The sequence below is a fragment of the Diceros bicornis genome, chromosome 28, assembly GCF_020826845.1.
Source record: "Diceros bicornis minor isolate mBicDic1 chromosome 28, mDicBic1.mat.cur, whole genome shotgun sequence".
NCBI classification, from domain to species: domain Eukaryota; kingdom Metazoa; phylum Chordata; class Mammalia; order Perissodactyla; family Rhinocerotidae; genus Diceros; species Diceros bicornis.
This window is the reverse complement of record NC_080767.1, coordinates 30,992,550-31,010,823: the sequence shown is the minus strand read 5'-3', so window position 1 is coordinate 31,010,823 and position 18,274 is coordinate 30,992,550. Positions and strand designations below refer to the sequence as shown.

Below are 18,274 nucleotides of genomic sequence, written 5' to 3'. Positions count from 1 at the left end.
CCTGAAACTATGAAACTTCTAGAAGAAAACATAGGCTGTACGCTCTTCAACATCGGTCTTAGCAACATATTTTCAAGCATCATGTCTGACCAGGCAAGAGAAAAAATAGAAAAAATAAACAAATGGGACTGCATCAATCTAAAAAGCTTCTGCACAGCAAAGGAAACCATCAACAAAATGAAAAGTCAACCTAAAAATTGGGAGAAGATATTTGCAAACCATACATCTGATAAGTGCTTAATCTCCAAAAAAAAACAAAGAACTGATGCATCTCAACAACAAAAAAACTAACAACCCAATAAAAGAATGGGCGAAAGACTGAACAGACATTTCTCCAAAGAAGATATACAGATGGCCAACAGACACAGGAAAAGACATTCGACATCATTAACTATCAGGGAAATGCAAATGAAAACTACAATGAGAAATCACCTCATGCCCGTCAGAATGGCTATAATTAACAAGACAGGAAACAACATGTGTTGGAGAGGATGTGGAGAGAAGGGAACTCTCATACACTGCTGGTGGGAGTGCCAAGTGGTGCAGCCACTATGGAAAACAGTATGGAGATTCCTCAAAAAATCAAGGATAGATCTACCATATGATCCAGCTATTCCACAGCTGTGTGTTTACCCAAAGAACTTGAAAACATCAATGCATAAAGATACATGCATCCCTGTGTTCATTGCAGCATTATTCACAATAGCCAAGACTTGGAAGCAACCTAAGTGCCCATCAAGGGACGAATGGATAAAGAAGATGTGGTATTTATACACAATGGAATACTACTCAGCCATAAGAAACGATGAAATCCAGCCATTTGTGACAACATGGATGGACATTGAGGGTATTATGCAAAGTGAAATAAGTCAGAGGGAGAAGGTCAAATACCGTATGATTTCCTTCATTAAGTAGTAGATAATAACAACAATAAACAAACACATAGAGACAGAGATTGGATTGGTGGTTTCCAGAGGGAAAGTGTGGAGGGAGGAGGGCGAAAGGCATAATTCAGCACATGTGTGTGGTGTTGGGTTGTAATTAGTATTTGGGTGGTGAACATGATGTAATCTATGCATAAATAGATGTATAATGATGTACACCTGAAATTTATACAATGTTATAAACCAATGTTACTGCAATAAAGAAAAAATTAAAAAAAAAAAGAAAAGAAAATGTGGTATATACACAAAATGGAATATTATTCAGCCTTAAAAAAGAAGGAAATTCTGCAATATGTGGCCACATGGATGCAACTTGAGGACATTGTGCTAAGGGAAATAAGCCACTCTGAGCTTATAAAAAAAAAAAAAAGATAATACCATTTTCAATCACATAAAAAACAATAAAATATCTAGGAATAAATCTTACCAAGGAAGTGAAAGACATATACAATGAAAACTACAAGACATTATTCAAAGAAATCGATAACGACATAAAGAAATGGAAAGATATCCCACCATTCACATGGATTAGAAGAATAAACGTAGTTCAAATGTCTATATTACCTAAAACAGTCTACAGATTCAACCCAATCTCAATCAGAATCCCAATGATATTCTTCACAGAAATAGAAAAATGAATACTAAAATTCATATGGGACAGGAAAAGACCCCGAATAGCTAAAGTAATCCTAAGAAAAAAGAACCAAACATCACAATCCCTGACTTCAAAACATACTTCAACACAATAGTAATCAAAACAGCATGGTACTGGTACAAAAAGAGACACACAGATCAATGGAACAGAATTGAAAGCCCAGAAATAAAACCACACATATACAGACAGCTACTTTTCGACCAAGGAGCTAAGAACATACAATGGAGAAAGGAAAGTCTCTTCAATAAATGGTGCTTGGAAAACTGGACAGCCACATGCAAAAGAATGAAAGTGGACCATCTGCTATCGCCATTCACAGAAATTAACTCAAAATGGATTGAAGACCTGAAGGTGAGACCTGAAACTATAAAACACATAGAAGAAAATATAGGCAAGACACTATTTGACTTTGGTCAGAAAAGAATCTTTTCAGATGCCATGCCTAGTCAGACTAGGGAAACTAAAGAAAAAATAAACAAGTGGGACTTCATCAGATTAAAATCTTCTACAAGACAAACGAAACCAGGATCAAAATGAATAGACAACCCACCAGCTGGGAGAAAATATTTACAAAACTTATATCTGACAAGGTGTTAATCTCTATGATATGTAAAGAACTCATACAACTGAACAGCAAAAAAACAAACAACCCGATCAAAAAATGGTCAGAGGAAATGAACAGACACTTCTCCAAAGAAGATGTACAGATGGCCAATAGGCACATGAAAAGGTGTTCAACATCACTAATCATGAAGGAAATGCAAATCAAAACAACACTAAGATATCACCTCACACCCATTAGAATGGCTATAATCACCAAGACAAAAAACAACAAATGATGGAGAGTATGTGGAGAAATGGGAACCCTCATACACAGCTGGTGGGAATGCAAACTGGTGCAGCCTCTATGCAAAACGATATGGAGATTCCTGAAAAAATTAAAAATAGAAATACCCTGTGATCCAGCTATCCCACTACTGGGAATCTATCCAACGAACCTGAAGTCAACAATCCAAAGAGGCTTGTGCACCCCTATGTTCATTGCAGCATTATTCACTATAGCCAAGAAGTGGAAGCTACCCAAGCATCCCTCGACTGATGATTGGATCAAGAAAATGTGGTATATATATATATATATATATATACAATAGAATACTACTCAGCCATAAAAAAAGACAAAATCATCCCATTTGCAACAACATGGATGGACCTGGAGGGTATTATGTTAAGTGAAATCAGCCAGAAAGAGAAAGACAACACTGCACCATTTCACTCCTATGTGGAATATAAACAAACACACAGTCAGAGAGAACTGTATTGTGGTTACCAGGGGCAAAGGGGCTGGGGGCTGGGCACAAGGGGTGAAGGGAGACATGTATATGGTGATTGACAAACAAAAACATGCAACCAAAATTTCACAATTTTATAAACTATTAAGACATCAATAAAAAAAATTTCAAAAAAGAAAAAAAAACTATACCAATAAATACACTCATCTCTTCATCTTTTCTACTCCATTCTCATACACCTTCTATAGGTAAGGAATTTCATTAACTTCTGATGTATTCTTCTTGTGTTTCTTTTTACTCAAATGGGCAGATACTTGTATATTTTCTTTCATTTTTACACAAAAAGTAGCATGCTATAGATGCTCTATAACACATTGCTTTTTTTTCCCTCTAACAATATACAGCCAGGCATAGAAAGACATATACTGCATGATTTCACTTGTATGAAGATATGAGTGGAAGATAGCAAATACATGGATAAAGAGAACAGATTAGTGGTTACCAGAGGGGAAGGGGATTGGAGGGTGGGTGAAGGAGTAAAAAGACACATATGTACGGTGATGGACAATAATTAAACTACTGGGGGTGAGCAGGATGAAGTCTACCCAGAAATTAATAAATAACAATGTACACCCGAAATTACACAATGTTATAAACCATTATAATCTCAATAAAATTACTGGAGAAAAAAACACAGTGTAACCTGGGAATTCTGCCATATTGATTCATAGATATCTTTACAACTATGTTTTCACAGCTCTGAAGTACTCCATTGCACTGATGTACCAGAGAGTTTCCTTTTGGAGTCCTAGAATGAGATGGTGGTGATGAATGTACTAAATGCCACTGAATTTAACACCTCAAATGGTTAAAATGGTAAATTTCATGTTATATATATTGTATGACAATAATAAAACATAAAAGGGAAAGCAAGAAGTAATCTCTACATAAGGCCCAGAAAAGAGTTATAAAATAATAATAATGTACGATTAACATGTTAGTGAAGGGGAAATGGGATAACAAAATATATATTTAAATAATCAAAAGCGAGAAAGAGAAGAGAGAATAAATATGAAACAGATATCTCAAATAATGTATGTATAGTAATATGGAAAATATAAATTCAAATATCTCCTGATTACATTAGATGTTAATAGATCAAATTATCCAGGAATGTAATGATCATAGATTTACATAAAAAGAGCAAAACCCAACTTTACACTGTTCACCACAGACATCTGAAAGTTATGGGGACATAGAAAAACTGAAAGAAAAGTAGTGGAAAAGAAATACCATGTTTACATAACAAAAGAAAGGTAGTATGTCTATGGTAATATCAGAAGAAGTAGATGAGATGTTAAGGTAGGAACCATCGCTAGAGATAAAGAGAAATATCTCCTAATTATAAATTCAGTGGTTTGCTGTTAAATAAATTTAAAAAAATAGCTCTCTCTTTTTTTTTTAACAAAGTCTTGCTTGTAGCATTTGCCAGTTTCCATAGTGTTGTTACTCCCATTATGGTGAACTCAATCTACCAACATGATGTCACTGAATGTGGAGTTGGAAAGAAGTGTGCACAATCAGCTAGAAGCCAATGCAAGCCAACTTCAACCACCACTACATAAAAGAATCAGTCTACCAGGAGAGATCATGATGCTAAATCTGTGTGTCCTCAATAACATAGCATAAAAAATACATAATCAAAACCCGACATATCTAAAAGGAGAAAAAAACAAATTCACAATCACAATTGTGTGACATATTTTGCATAATATTTTCTACATATCTTTTAAGATATGATGAACAAGCAGAAAAAAATTAATTAGGGATAAAGAATATTTAAAATAAGTAGCAAACTTGACCTAGTTGACATATTAACAACACTATATATGACAGCAGAATGCATATTCTTCTAAATTTATATGGAGTTGTCAAGCATATAATAATTTTAGGACATACATCTCACTGTGCTCATGACTGCAATAAGAGGATTTAGTGATTGTCACTTAAAGAAGATAGCCCTATTGACAAATATTTCTAGGGCCTGTTTTATATCTTTGTTCCTCAGGCTATAAATGAAGGGGTTCAGCACGGGGGTAACTACTGTATATATGACCGAAGCAATTATGTCTTTGTCATTGGAGCACCACGATGAGGAGAAAAAGTAAACACCTGCAAGTGTCCCATAGTATAAAAACACTACAAAGAGATGGGAGCCACAGGTAGAAAAGGTTTTATAGAATTTCTTGGTGGAGGGGACCTTCAGGATGGTGGTCCCTATACGGATATATGAGCCCAAGATAGTACTCAAAGGCAAGATGAAAAGTGTTCCTCCCTCGGTGAAGATGACCAGTTCATTAAGGGAGATGTCTGAGCAGCTCATCTTCAGGAGTGCAGTGAGGTCACAGAAGAAGTAGGGGATGATACTTTCAGCACAAAACGACAGTTGGACCAAGAGGAGGGTGTGCAACAAGCCATGGATGCAAGAGAGGAACCAGGACCCAGCTACTAATGAGACACACAGCTCCTGCCTCATGAAGATAGTGTAGTGGAGTGGCTGACAGACGGCCACATACCTGTCATATGCCATCACTGCAAGAAAGAAGTTGTCAAGACAAACAAAAACTATGAAAAAATACATCTGAGAGATGCACCCCACATAGGGGATGGATTGTTGCTGATTCAGCATGTTTGTGAGCAGTTTTGGAACAGTAACAGTTGAAAAGGAAATGTCGGAGAAGGCCAAGTGGCTGAGGAAGAAGTACATGGGGGTGTGGAGGCGAGAGTCCAGTCTGATGAGCAAGATGATGAGCAGGTTCCCCAGCACGGTGGTCAGGTACATGCCCAGGAACAGGGCAAAGAACATGCCCTGCTGCTCTGGCTGGATGGGGAGCCCCAGGAGGAAGAATTCGGACACGTTTGTCTGGTTCTCCCACCTCATACTGCTCTTGTCTCTGGTGGAAATTGGGGAAAGTGAAAAATGTCACTCAACATGCCATAACACTATGGTAATATCCTTTTTGGTATGAAAATTCTTAATTTAACTTTCTGTTTATTTATCATACTTGTTGGTGTGTGAATCTGTCTGTCCCATTCTGGTTCCAGTGACAAGTTAAATACTCACATTAACTAAGTTTCTTTCCAAAGAAACCTAAGGACAGTTATTCTTTATTCCACAAATACTTATTAAACAACCACTTCTTTCCCGTATTGAGTACATAGCAGTGAACAAGATATGGGAAGTCTCTGTGTTAAAGGAGTTTACATCTTTATATCTAGTCAGGTTCAAATCTCAGTTATTTACTAAGATCACTTGTCAAATGGGCACCAGGAAAGAAGTTCAATCATTTCCTCTTAGAAGGGATGTAAAACTCCCTAAGTTGGAATAGAATTAGTAAAACTTTGTCACAAGCTTTCAGTGTAATCGGCTTGGTCAAACCTGTTTTGAGTCGTTTAAAACTCTCTGTTACCAAAAGTGTCCAATCCAGGTTTCCAAACAAACATTAATAATAGTTCCAGTCACTATTCCAAATGTTTTAAATGCACATTCAAATTAAATCCTCACCACAGTGCTAATTAATGGGTATTGTTATTATCATTTTAACTATGAGAAGACAAAAGTGTATTTTATTTGAATATGCAAAGGTACACACAGTTAAGTGGGACAGACGGAATCAAAACATATGCCTGTCTGACTGGAATCCATCTCTTAACCACTCTGCATAGAAATTATACCCTTATTAGTTAGACTATCCAGACAAGCTGTGTTGTGTCAGCTCCCTTTGTGTAAAATATCCTTAGCTTCTCAATAAGAAAAATCTACCACTCACTTTTATACGTCATATAAGTTACAAAAGACTTTCACATGCTTTAAATTCTCTTAAATCAGTATTTATATACTTAGGGACTATTTGGTACATAAGGCAAATATCGTGTCCTCATTTTCTAGATGTAAAAACTGAAGCTAAAGAGATAAATGACTTACTTAACAGTGAGTCAGCTCTTTGATGTGGATTCCGGATCAACATTTATTTGGTACTTGGGTGAGAGATAAGGATTACCAACCACAGAACCCTGAAGAGGGGATCAAGACTGACGTTCTCACTCAAGTCTAAAAGCAGGACAGCAAGTCCTCCTCGGGGACCAAGCACTTGCTCAGGGGCGCTGGCTATCTTAGTTCACGGCCACAGAGAAGGACAGTGACTGACCCTCATGGGGAGGCCTGGCTGCTCTCTGACATATGCTGCATCTGTCCTCAACAAGAAACCAAAAGAAAACAAGAGAGCTAGAACCTTCCGGGAACCTTGATTCTGGCAGGACCTTGTGAAGGACACAGCTGGGCCATGAGCCATAGACAGAAGGTCATGCTTGACCTTGGTGTGAGAAGGAGACTTTAGATTGGCCTGCTTTCTCTGACATCTACCTGTCCTCTCCGGACAGTGGTGAAATAAGGAAACCCCATGACATAAACATTGGGTTTAGGGAAAGATAACAAATTCCTCCTTTTTACTGAGCACCAATCAAGTGCCAGGCATGGTGCTGAATGATTTGTATGCATTGCCTCATTTCATCCTCACGATAGCACTGTGAAATAGGAATAGTTACCCCTCCTTTACCAGTAAGGAATATGAACCTCAGAGAGATGAAGTCACTTCCCAAGGTGACAAAAACATATAAGGGCCAGACTGAGGATTGGGTCCTGGTCTGACGTACTGCACACACTGAGCTCATATCCATTGGTGTATGACACTTTCCCAGCAGTGGAAATGCACATGAACCTGCCTGCTCAAGGCAGTAACATGGCCCCTATTTAAAGACAGCTAAGGAAAAATATGAGTTCACAGACACCAACCAGAAGCCCCTCAAAGATGTCCAGGAAACACACTGACATGTGCAATATAAATTGCCGATTTGTGATTTCTTGCCACTTGTGACCTACAGTGATCCTAAAAGAAAGGGAGTAATAATATGGCTCAGTTACCCAAAGGGTCATAAAAAAATTCACAAATAATACACAAAATTGGGCACAGGGCACACAAACAACCCAGAAATCCACATATAAATACTTGTATAATCTCAACACATACATCAAACAACCAGCAGAACACAAAAATCACATACCAGATGTATAAACTCATACTCTGAATATAGACTCACACATGCACAAAACCATAATAAACAACAAAAAACCATAAGATCATACATCACACAAAAATAATGCAAGAGACACAGCACTGTACACACATGCCTCTTTACAGTCAGGCAATGAACAACACACATGGTCACACACGTGCATCCTCACTGCAAAGTGAGATGTTCCAGCCCCCACTGACCTGCACCCAATGTAAGAGAAGGCCATCAGTGAGTGAAGCACTTGGACTTCCTTCACTCCCAGGAACCACCACATAAACACCACCTGCAAATAAAACAAACAGCAAACACACACACACACACACACACACACACAACACACACTCTGAACATTTGGAATCACATACAAATATAACTCATAAAGAAAATGCAAGTTCACACACACATCACTGAGTAGAGATTTCAAGATCTCTCACCTATTGCTGGTTGCTGGCAAATCAAGGAAACATCTGTTCCACATTGGGGAATATCTCTCTTCACAGCTGTCTCTCTTCAGATTCTACAGTCTCATTTACTTAACTATGCTGTGTGTCCAAGCAGGAAAAATGGGAATTATAAAAGGAGAGTGGGGCAAATACTTGAAAGCAAAGAGACTGATTAGGAAATCCTGAATCACACACACAAATACTCTACACTTGCCTAATGAGGCAACTCTTATTGAGTTATGTATTCTGGGTCAAAGGGAAGAAAAGAATAAAACTAGGAGTCAATTGTATATCACACACACAAACAAACACAGAGACAAAACTCATGTAGAAAATATAAAAATACCTACATTACATGAGCAAGGAAACACCACACAGACCCACATGGAATACATATGCAGACCTCTAGACACAGAGACACACCTCGCCCACCTAGAATTCTCAGCTCACTCTGACCTGTGCCCGTCCTTGGTGAGCTCAGGCACCTTCTGATCCAAACAGTTCCCTGAGTCCTCTGCTTCTGTTGAGAACACTGGGAACAAAAATGTAAGAGGAAAGCCTCTGTGAGCCCACAACCTCCTGAGCTCTCTGTGTCTGTCTTTGAGCTCCATGAGCAACAGGCAGGAGGATACCATCTTACAAACCTCAGAGAGGGCTCAGAAAAAGTCCCTAAGCTCCTGGTTAAGGAAAGAATGAAAGTAGACTAACTGCCTCCAATTCCTGTCAGACCTTGGGGAAGAGCCTGTGCAGAGCCTGGAGGGATGGAGCTGCAGGAGCCACCTGAGAGGGTGCCCCTGATATCAGGGACACCCGGGGCTCCTCTCTGCCTGCTCATAGTTCCAGCTGGGAATCAGGAATGGCTTAGTCATCCTCCACCACTGATGTTGCCAGTGCACTGGGTCAGCCTCTCTCAACAGCACATTATGGTCCAGGAATAGAAAGTCAGGTTTCTGGAAACCCCCACACCGTTATACTTCTTACCATGAAAGCACAAATCTATCTTTAACCTCACATCCTGCAGGGCCCTTTTATCCTTTGGTAGAGACTTCAGGGCATGCAGGAGTGCTTTTTCCAAGAGACTGTAGAGTAGGGAGATTGAGTCCTTGGGCTCAGTAATCAGAGTGAGCTGGTTCTTGGCTCTGCCACTCATTAATTCTTGGCCCTGAACAAATAAAGTATCCTCTCAGCCCTGTTTCATCGGCTGTAAAGTGCAGATAATAATCTCATTGTCATTATTAAGTTATCATTGAGATGAAATGATTCTTGCAAAAGCACATAACAAATGCACAATAAATGTCAGCTCTTGCCATCATTATCTTTGTAACTTCCAAAAAAGATAATTATATCTAGAATCACTGATATTGCTATATCATTGATATTGAATGAATGACTAAAGTAATTAATGAATTCTTCTGATCTTAGTATGAACCTAATCCCTCCTTAAAAAAACTTAAATTATCCCCTCAGAATAACAATAAAATTATGTGATGCAAGTTTCAGCAGATCATTCAATCCACTTTTACTATCCTTTTGTTTAACACACGTTAACTGATATCTCCATTGGCTGGATGACTGCAGACTCCCTCAATGCCAGAGAAAGCCCTCAGGCAGAGAAGAAAAACATGAGAACTTCCAGTAGGAAGCTGTCAGCTTGATGAAAACTGTCTACGGCAACATCCAGTAAACTCAAGTGGGACAAGGCGCTTCAGGCTGGGCATCAGCCACAGTCCACACTATGCACTCCCGTCATCTACTCATGCCCCCACACTGAGCTTGGAGGATGATAGCCAGTCATACACTCTATAAACAGAATTTAAAAGGGAGAGTTAGAGGAACAAACTGTGATCTTTGCCATTACAGCAGATCCTAAAGCTGTAATTGAAACTCATCATTGCCTTTCTCTACCACCATAATTACTTCCTTCATACTCCTCCAACATGACCACTTGTCAAGATTCCTTCCCTGATGGAGACCCAAATATTCAATCATGAAATGTCAGAGCTCCTGGTTATCCTGTTCATGTGGCAGAGCTGCAATTGCTGGTTTAATGTTGTCCCTGCCCAAGGAAGCACTCCTAGTTCTTCATGATAATTAGGGTCATTTCCTCCTCGACTTAAGAGTAACTCCTTTCTTTGTTTCATGTCTTCCTGAATGAAGAATCTAAAATTTCCAGGCAGCCATTATACTTTAAGATCAGGGAACCACCTCCACCGTCTACTCTCTGTGGAAGCACACCCCCCGCAATCAAAGACCAAGACTTCTAAATCCACAGAGCTTAAAGTAGCAGGAACTGGAAATACCTGTTGGATGAAAGAGATCCATTATGCATGGATCAAAGATGTAAATGTAAAATGCAAAACTATAAAACTCCTAAAAGACAAACGGGAGAAAAAACAGGATGACTTTGGATACGGCTGTGACTCTTTAGATACAAAGCCAAAGCCGCCATCCATGAAAGAAATAATTGATAAGCTGGACTTCATTGAAATTAAAAACTTCTGCTCTGCAGAAGACAACATGAAGAGAATGAGAAGACAAGCCACAGACTTGGAGAAAATATTTACAAAAGAGACATCTGATAAAGGACTCTTAACCAAAATATACAAGGAACACTTAAAACTCAATAGTAAGAAAACAAACAACTTGATTAAAAAATGGCCCAAAGATCTTAACAGACACCTCAGCAAAGAAGATACAGATAACAAATACGCATATGAATAAATGCTTCATATCATGTGTTAGGGAAATGCAAATTAAAACAACAATGAGATACCACTACATACCTATTAGAATGGCTAAAGTCTGAAACATTGACAACATCAAATGTTGGTGAGGATGTGGAACAACAGAACTTCTCATATATTGCTGCTGGTAATGCAAAATCTTATAGCCACTCTGGTAGGCAGTTTGGCAGTTTCTTACAGAACTAAATATACTCTTGCTATACAATCCAGCAATTTTGATCCTTGGTATTTACCCAAAGAAGTTGAAAACTATGTCCATATAAAAACCTGCACACAGATGTTTATAGCAACTTTATTCATAATTGCCAAAACTTCTAAGCAATCAAGATGCCCTTCAGTAGGTGAATGGATCAATAAACTGTGGCACATCCAGTCAATGGAATATGATTCAGCACTAAAAAGAAATGAGCCATCAAGCCATGAAAAGACATGGAGGAAACTTAAATGCACATTACTAAGTGAAAGAAGCCAATTTGAAAAGGCTACATACTGTATGGTTCCAACTGTATGACATTCTGGAAAAGAGAAACTTATGGAGACTAAAAATATCAGTGGCTGCTGGGCGGGGGATAAGGTGGAGGGACAGGGATGAATAGGTGGAGCAAAGAGGCATTTCAAAGCCGTGAATATACTCTGTCTGATATTATAATGATTGATACATGTCATTAATTTTTACAAACCCATAGATTTTGCAACATCAAGAGTGAACTCTATTGTTTGGTTTGTCAGTGTAGGTTCATCAACTGTAACAAATTGACCACTCTTGTGAGTGATGTTGACAATAGGAGAGACTATCCATGCACGCAGGCAGGGAGCATGCGGGAAAACTCGGTCCCTTCCTCTCAATTTTGCTGTGAACCTTACACTGCTCTAAAAAATAAAGTCTCAAAAAAAAAAAAAAGACCCATAGAAGTGAGCAAAAAGTGTTTGTATTTTTGTATCTCATATAAAATGGCCACAAGAGTGATAGTAGGGCCCAATCCTACTTCCACACCTTGGTTCCTACACTTGTGAATTTCGCACATTGCTCCATACAATGTCCAGAACTAGTGTCTTGGTGTCCTACTAGTATGTGCCCACCTGCTATGTTACTATTAATCAAATACGAATGCCTAAAGGTTTATTTTGAACACTTGGAGAGAAGGGATGAATATCTCCAAAGATCCATTCATATTTTGAAGTCGTAATTACAAGAACGTCGTTTGATTACATAGGAATGGTTTCGGGCTATACGTTGAGGAGCTACAAATGTATTGCTATGGTAACTAGTAGGTACCAACTGTCTGAACTTGATTGTTCTGATGGTGGAGGAAAAACACCTTGGATGTACTTTAGTAAATTGGGAACAGTTTCTGCATAGCTCTATGAGGAAATATTGTTGAGGAACATAAGTCTCATGTTCCTTTCTATTCTGGGAATCCTTTTCTTTCCCTTGGGGATCTGGGACTTCCTAGTGACAGAAGCTAATTTTTACTACCTTAGGGTCCACTTAAATCATATAGATAACTATGGGCTAAAAATGTTCTTATATAGAATATAAAAGGGAATGATTATCAGTTTTAGGATTACAATTAGTATCCTTGGGGCTTATAGTTATAGCTATAAGATCAAATGTTTCCTCTTCCATAAAATGATAGCAAAGAATAACTCAGATGCACTTACTTTAGTTTGAAAGTTTTCTAGAAATTGGCTAAAATATACAAGAAACAGCAAATAGTAGACTATCATTGAAAGGGCAAAAACAGGATGCATACAGATGGAGGGGGAAGGGATACTAGAGAAAGTCTGGCTCAGCTGATTGACCAGAAAGCACCAAAGTGGCCAGACTGGACAGTGCCTAGGACAGGGCAACTGGGTCATTAAGGAAAATTCTGGAATATCTGAGACCTCCAAAAAATTCATCTGTGGAGAATGTCTTTGTGTATTTTCCCAGTGTTTTTTCATTGGCATTTCTGATTTAGATAAGCCGCGACTGCACCATTTCTCCGACTAGAATTGCTCAGGGTAAGTGACAGTTGAACCTCTCTCTTAAAGTAGTTGATTCAAGGAGTTAAAATGCATAATATACTTAGAACATTGTCTGGTATTTTGTAAGCCCTCGGTAAACATTGGTAATTTTATTTTTATTGTTTACAGACTCATGAACTTCAGCTGCTCACACATATATTGTTTCATTACCACTGTAGTTAATGACAACTCCACGTTGTTCAAACCAAAATGTAGGAATCCTTGACTCCTATCTGTCTCTCTCACTCCTCTCAATTTGTCATCAATTCTTATTGGTTATAACTTACAGCTAAATACAGTATTCAACAAATTTTTACTACTTCCTCTGCAACCATCCTAGCCTGACCATCATTTCTCAACTGCACTATTGGCAATAGCTCCTAGACGGTCTCCTTGTTTCCACTCAGCCCCCTAATCTTTCAGTCGATTCTCAACACAACAGCCAGGGTAATCCCTTATAAAGCTGAATCATGTTACTCCTCTGCTAAAAAGCTTCTATGGGCTACACAAATAACTCACAGTAAAAATTGAATTACAAAGCTTAAAGGATCCACTACCCTTGTTAGCTCTAAAACGATCTCCTATTGCAATTCTACATGCTCACCTCCCTTCAGTCACTGTAGTCTCCTCTTTGTTCCTGGAACATAACTGGCACTGTCACATTTCAGAGCTTTGCTGTTGCTGTTTGGTCTCCCTGAAATGTTTTTCCTGCAAATAACCCCATGGCTCTGTTCCTTGCTGCCTTCAATTCTTTGTTCAAATATCACCTTCTTGGTGAGACTAGTGCTCATCACACTACTTAAAATGGCAACCTATCCTCCACATTCCTAATTTTTCACACTGTTTCTTTTCATAGCACTTAAACACCATGAAACTTACTTACATAGTGTGTTTATTTTCATCCTATCCCGACTACAATGTAAGCTCTACAACAGAAAAATATTTTGTCTGATTTGTTCATTTCTAGAAAGTTCCATAAACAGAGTAGACACAATATAAATACTTGACAAAAGAATGAATTACTTATATATACATGTAGCTTTGTCTTATCTGCAAATCAGTTCTTGCTGCTCGTGAAGCAAAAGATAACTCATTTTCATAACAGAATTAAGCAGACATAGGTAGGCTATCCTCACAAAGAAAGTCTCATTTAGGAAAAAAATACATCCTGCATTGGTTTAGGAAATTTGGAAATGAGATTCAATACCCCGTGCTCCTCTGTTGGATTTTTGTGAGAGGCAAAAACAAATGTGAGGATAATAAAGCCAAAATTCTGCAATATGTTTATATTTTGGAAAACGATCACACACAATATATAACTAGCAACTACATTAAAGACAAAACATTTTCAAATTCAATACTTTAAACAGTTGAAGCAACACTTCCTTTTTGTAACTTTGAAAAATGATAACAAAAGGACAAAGAAACCAAAGATTTTATTGCTATCTCATTTACATATACAGATACACACTATGAATTATTATTAAATTTCATATTAGCCATTTTTATGACTTTTTATTTATCTAAAACAACAGTGCACAAACCTTGATACTAACTCAACTGTAAGGGTCCACATGTGAATTTTATTCTAAAGACAAGTAGTATATCACATCACATTTGAGAATTCTTATTTTTTCAACTTGGTATCAGTAAATGAAGGAGTAAGAAGACATAAAATATAAAATGCAATATTATTCAATCTTCTAATTGTAGTCTAAGATTGTTTCTCTTTTTAAGGATGAAGCATGTAATATGTAATATCTTCCTTCAGAAAGAGAAAGTTTATGTATTTTGATATCACAGCAAGTCATTCATATCTCTTCAGTTAGATAAGGCTATACCATAAGATGTTGACTTGACAAAAATGAGAGTTGCTGTCAATTCCAGATACCAGGGGTTATGAGAGAAGAGTGAGGACAAGACATATACCTAAAGTAAGGCAATAAGTTGTGGAGATCATAACTCAGAGGTTTTAAAGTCGATGAGTTCTAGCAAAATAGGCAGGGAATACAGTCCAAGCAGGGAACCAAAAAGGTGGAGGGACCATGGAAATCAAGGAAAGTTTGGAGGGTACCAGGGACAAGAGCAGTCACTGTATCAGTTAGCTTTTACTGCATAACAAACCATCCCAAAACTTAGTGGCTTAAACAACAATTACTTGTTTATATGTCAATTCTATTGTTGGCTATTTGGGCTGCAACTGTGCTCAGTTGGATGTTGCTTCTGGTCTGGGCTAGGTTCTACTGATCTCAATATAGGCTCACTCAGGCCTCTGTAATCACCTACCAGCTCATCTGGGACCTGGTTGTTTATTAGTTGGAGCATCTTGGTTCTCCTCCATGTGGCCCCCATGCTCATGCAGCCTAGCTTGGAACTCTCAAGCTAGGTTGCTAGCAAGAGCAGCAGAAACATAGTCTACCTAGGCTTGGAACTCTCACAACATCACTTTCACTGAATCTAGTTGTCAAAGTAAGTCACATATTCGGCCCAGACTCAATGAGTGGGGACATAAACTCCACACTTTCAAGCAGGGGATGCAAAGTATCATGGCCATTTTTTAAATCTACCACAATCACTTACACATTTTTTCAAGGAGATATCTCTGGAAGAATCACTAGGAAGATTAAGAATATGAGTGGGTCACTGTTACTTGGCAAAAATAATCCCCCTCTTGTAAAGTATTCCCAAGGCCAATTTCATGTCTCTGTTCCTCAGGCTATAGATAAAGGGGTTTAACATGGGTGTCACCACTGTATGCATAACTGAAGCAATTATGTCTTTGACTTTGGAGTTATTTGATGAAGGAAAGAAGTAAATCATTGCAAGAGTCCCATAGTACAAAAACACCACAAAGATGTGGGAGCCACAGGTGGACAAGGCTTTGCAGATCCTCTTGATGGAGGGGACCCTCAGGATGGTGACTCCAATGCGGATATAAGAGCCCAAAATAGCACTCAATGTCAGGAAGGCAAACACTCCCCCCTCAGTGAAGATAACTAGCTCATTGAAGGAGGTGTCTGAGCAGGTCAACTTCAAGAGGGCTGTGAGATCACAGAAGAAATGGGGGATGGCATTGTCAGCACAGAAGGAGAGGCAGGACAGAAGGAGAGTATGCAACAGGGCATGGGCACAAGAGAAGAACCAGGATCCAGCCACCAATAAGATGCATAGCTCCTTCCTCATGATGGTGGTATAGTGGAGTGGGTGACATATAGCCACATACCTGTCGTATGCCATCACTGCAAGAAGGAAATTGTCAAGACAAACAAAAAGTATGAAAAAATACACCTGGGAAATGCACCCCACATAGGAGATGAGTAAGTGCTGAGTCTGCATGTTCATGAGCATCTTTGGGACAGTGACAGATGAGAAAGAGACATCAGAGAATGCCAAGTGGCTGAGGAAGAAGTACATGGGGGTGTGGAGGCGAGAGTCCAGTCTGATGAGCAAGATGATGAGCAGGTTCCCCAGCACGGTGGTCAGGTACATGCCCAGGAACAGGGCAAAGAACATGCCCTGATGCTCTGGCTGGGTGGGGAGCCCCAGGAGGAGGAACTGGGACACGCTGCTCTGGTTCTTCCCTCTCATGCTACTTTTTTCTCTGCTGGGAATGAAGAATGGTTGAGAGTATTAAAGACTCTGAAGTAATCATGTTTAGCAGTCATATGAAAAATACGTATGTTTTATTTCGAAAAGTGGGAAACTTAAGTTGTTTCTCATATGTGCCTTATATGTTGGTACATCAGGGAATTAGAAAAATTGTCGATGAGGGAATGTTAATGAGAGCCAGCTTTTCTTAGTTCACTGACAAAATGGAATTCTTGCATCTGTGCAATTCATGCACATTTCCGTCATCTCAGGATGGCCACTCTTAATATTTTTGGGCATTTTATTTAAGTTTTTCTAGCCGAGTATTATGAATAGTGAATAATGAATTCACAATAAATTCAGTAACAATGAATTTCCTGTGAAGATCATTCTGTGCTAAAAACATGTCATCAAATAATTGGAAAGCCCACACAATAGTCCATCATATCAATATAGCATAGTTTAATTGACCAAGCCCCAATGACTAAAATTTGGGTAGTTTTGGTTTCCCTTATGAGTAATATCATTATACATAAATTCTTGACAATATTTTTTACAATTTCCTTGATTCAATGCCTGGAAGTTAAACAGTACGTTATAGGGTACAAATATTTTTAGTGCTCATGATGTATATTATCAACTTATTTCCTTGAAGTCTACGCCAATTTATATTCCCACTACCAGTAACATTTGAGAGTAACTCCCTCACCTATCTCTATACATCTCTATGCATCAATTACTTATACATATACATCTCTACACATCAATCATAATATCTAACAGTGTAGTAAAATATAAATTTGGGGCAGTATTATTTCCAAAAGTCTTTACATTATTATTCTGCACAATGAAAGAACTATTTCCAGTCTCAGAATTTTGTTAGTTGTAGTTAGCTATTTATATACCACGGAGTTTAGGGGGATTCTTAGATATGACATAAATATCTAGATTTTCATTAATAAAATAAATACTTTTCCTAATGAATACATATTAAAGTTTTATTATACATTTTAAAAAGGTTAAATAAAGCACATATAATCTGGGAAAAATGTAAAGTGATTTTTATTTAGGGATTCCTCATTTAGAATTTATATCTTCTCATTTCCAACTCATTCCTTCTGCCTAAATTATATCCCCTTCATTTTCTGAGTCTTCTAAGGGGCAGGGGTGGTTGAGAACATGAGAAAATGAGAAATGGAGGAGGTAAAATCATACTGTATTCAGCTGTATTTCTGTGTCTAATTTTTCTGGACTCAGAAATTTCACCAGAAATATCCTATCTTTGAGATTCACTTTGTTTAAAAAGTTCACCTTTGAAAATGCAAATGGTAATGTGGAAGAATGAAGGTTATTCACAAGTAGAGTGCATGTCTTTTAAGGGATATTATCATATTTAGCTGAGTGCTCCAGGAATGGGTATTTTGACTGGGATCACTAGGATAGTCTGTTGATACGGGGCAGAGAGCAGACT

At 38.2% G+C, this 18,274-nt stretch overlaps 2 protein-coding genes across 2 annotated transcripts; both read right to left on the bottom strand.

Annotated features, from left to right (window-relative positions):
* Positions 1 to 4,890: 4,890 nt before the first annotated feature.
* On the bottom strand, positions 4,891 to 5,832 carry LOC131393330 (olfactory receptor 1J4-like). Its single transcript, XM_058523970.1, has one exon. The coding sequence runs from the start codon at positions 5,827 to 5,829 to the stop codon at positions 4,891 to 4,893; it is 939 nt and encodes a 312-aa protein (XP_058379953.1). The 5' UTR covers positions 5,830 to 5,832.
* A 10,029-nt stretch (positions 5,833 to 15,861) lies between these two features.
* Positions 15,862 to 16,821, bottom strand: LOC131393722 (olfactory receptor 1J4-like). Its single transcript, XM_058524763.1, has one exon. The coding sequence runs from the start codon at positions 16,801 to 16,803 to the stop codon at positions 15,862 to 15,864; it is 942 nt and encodes a 313-aa protein (XP_058380746.1). The 5' UTR covers positions 16,804 to 16,821.
* Positions 16,822 to 18,274: the final 1,453 nt, after the last annotated feature.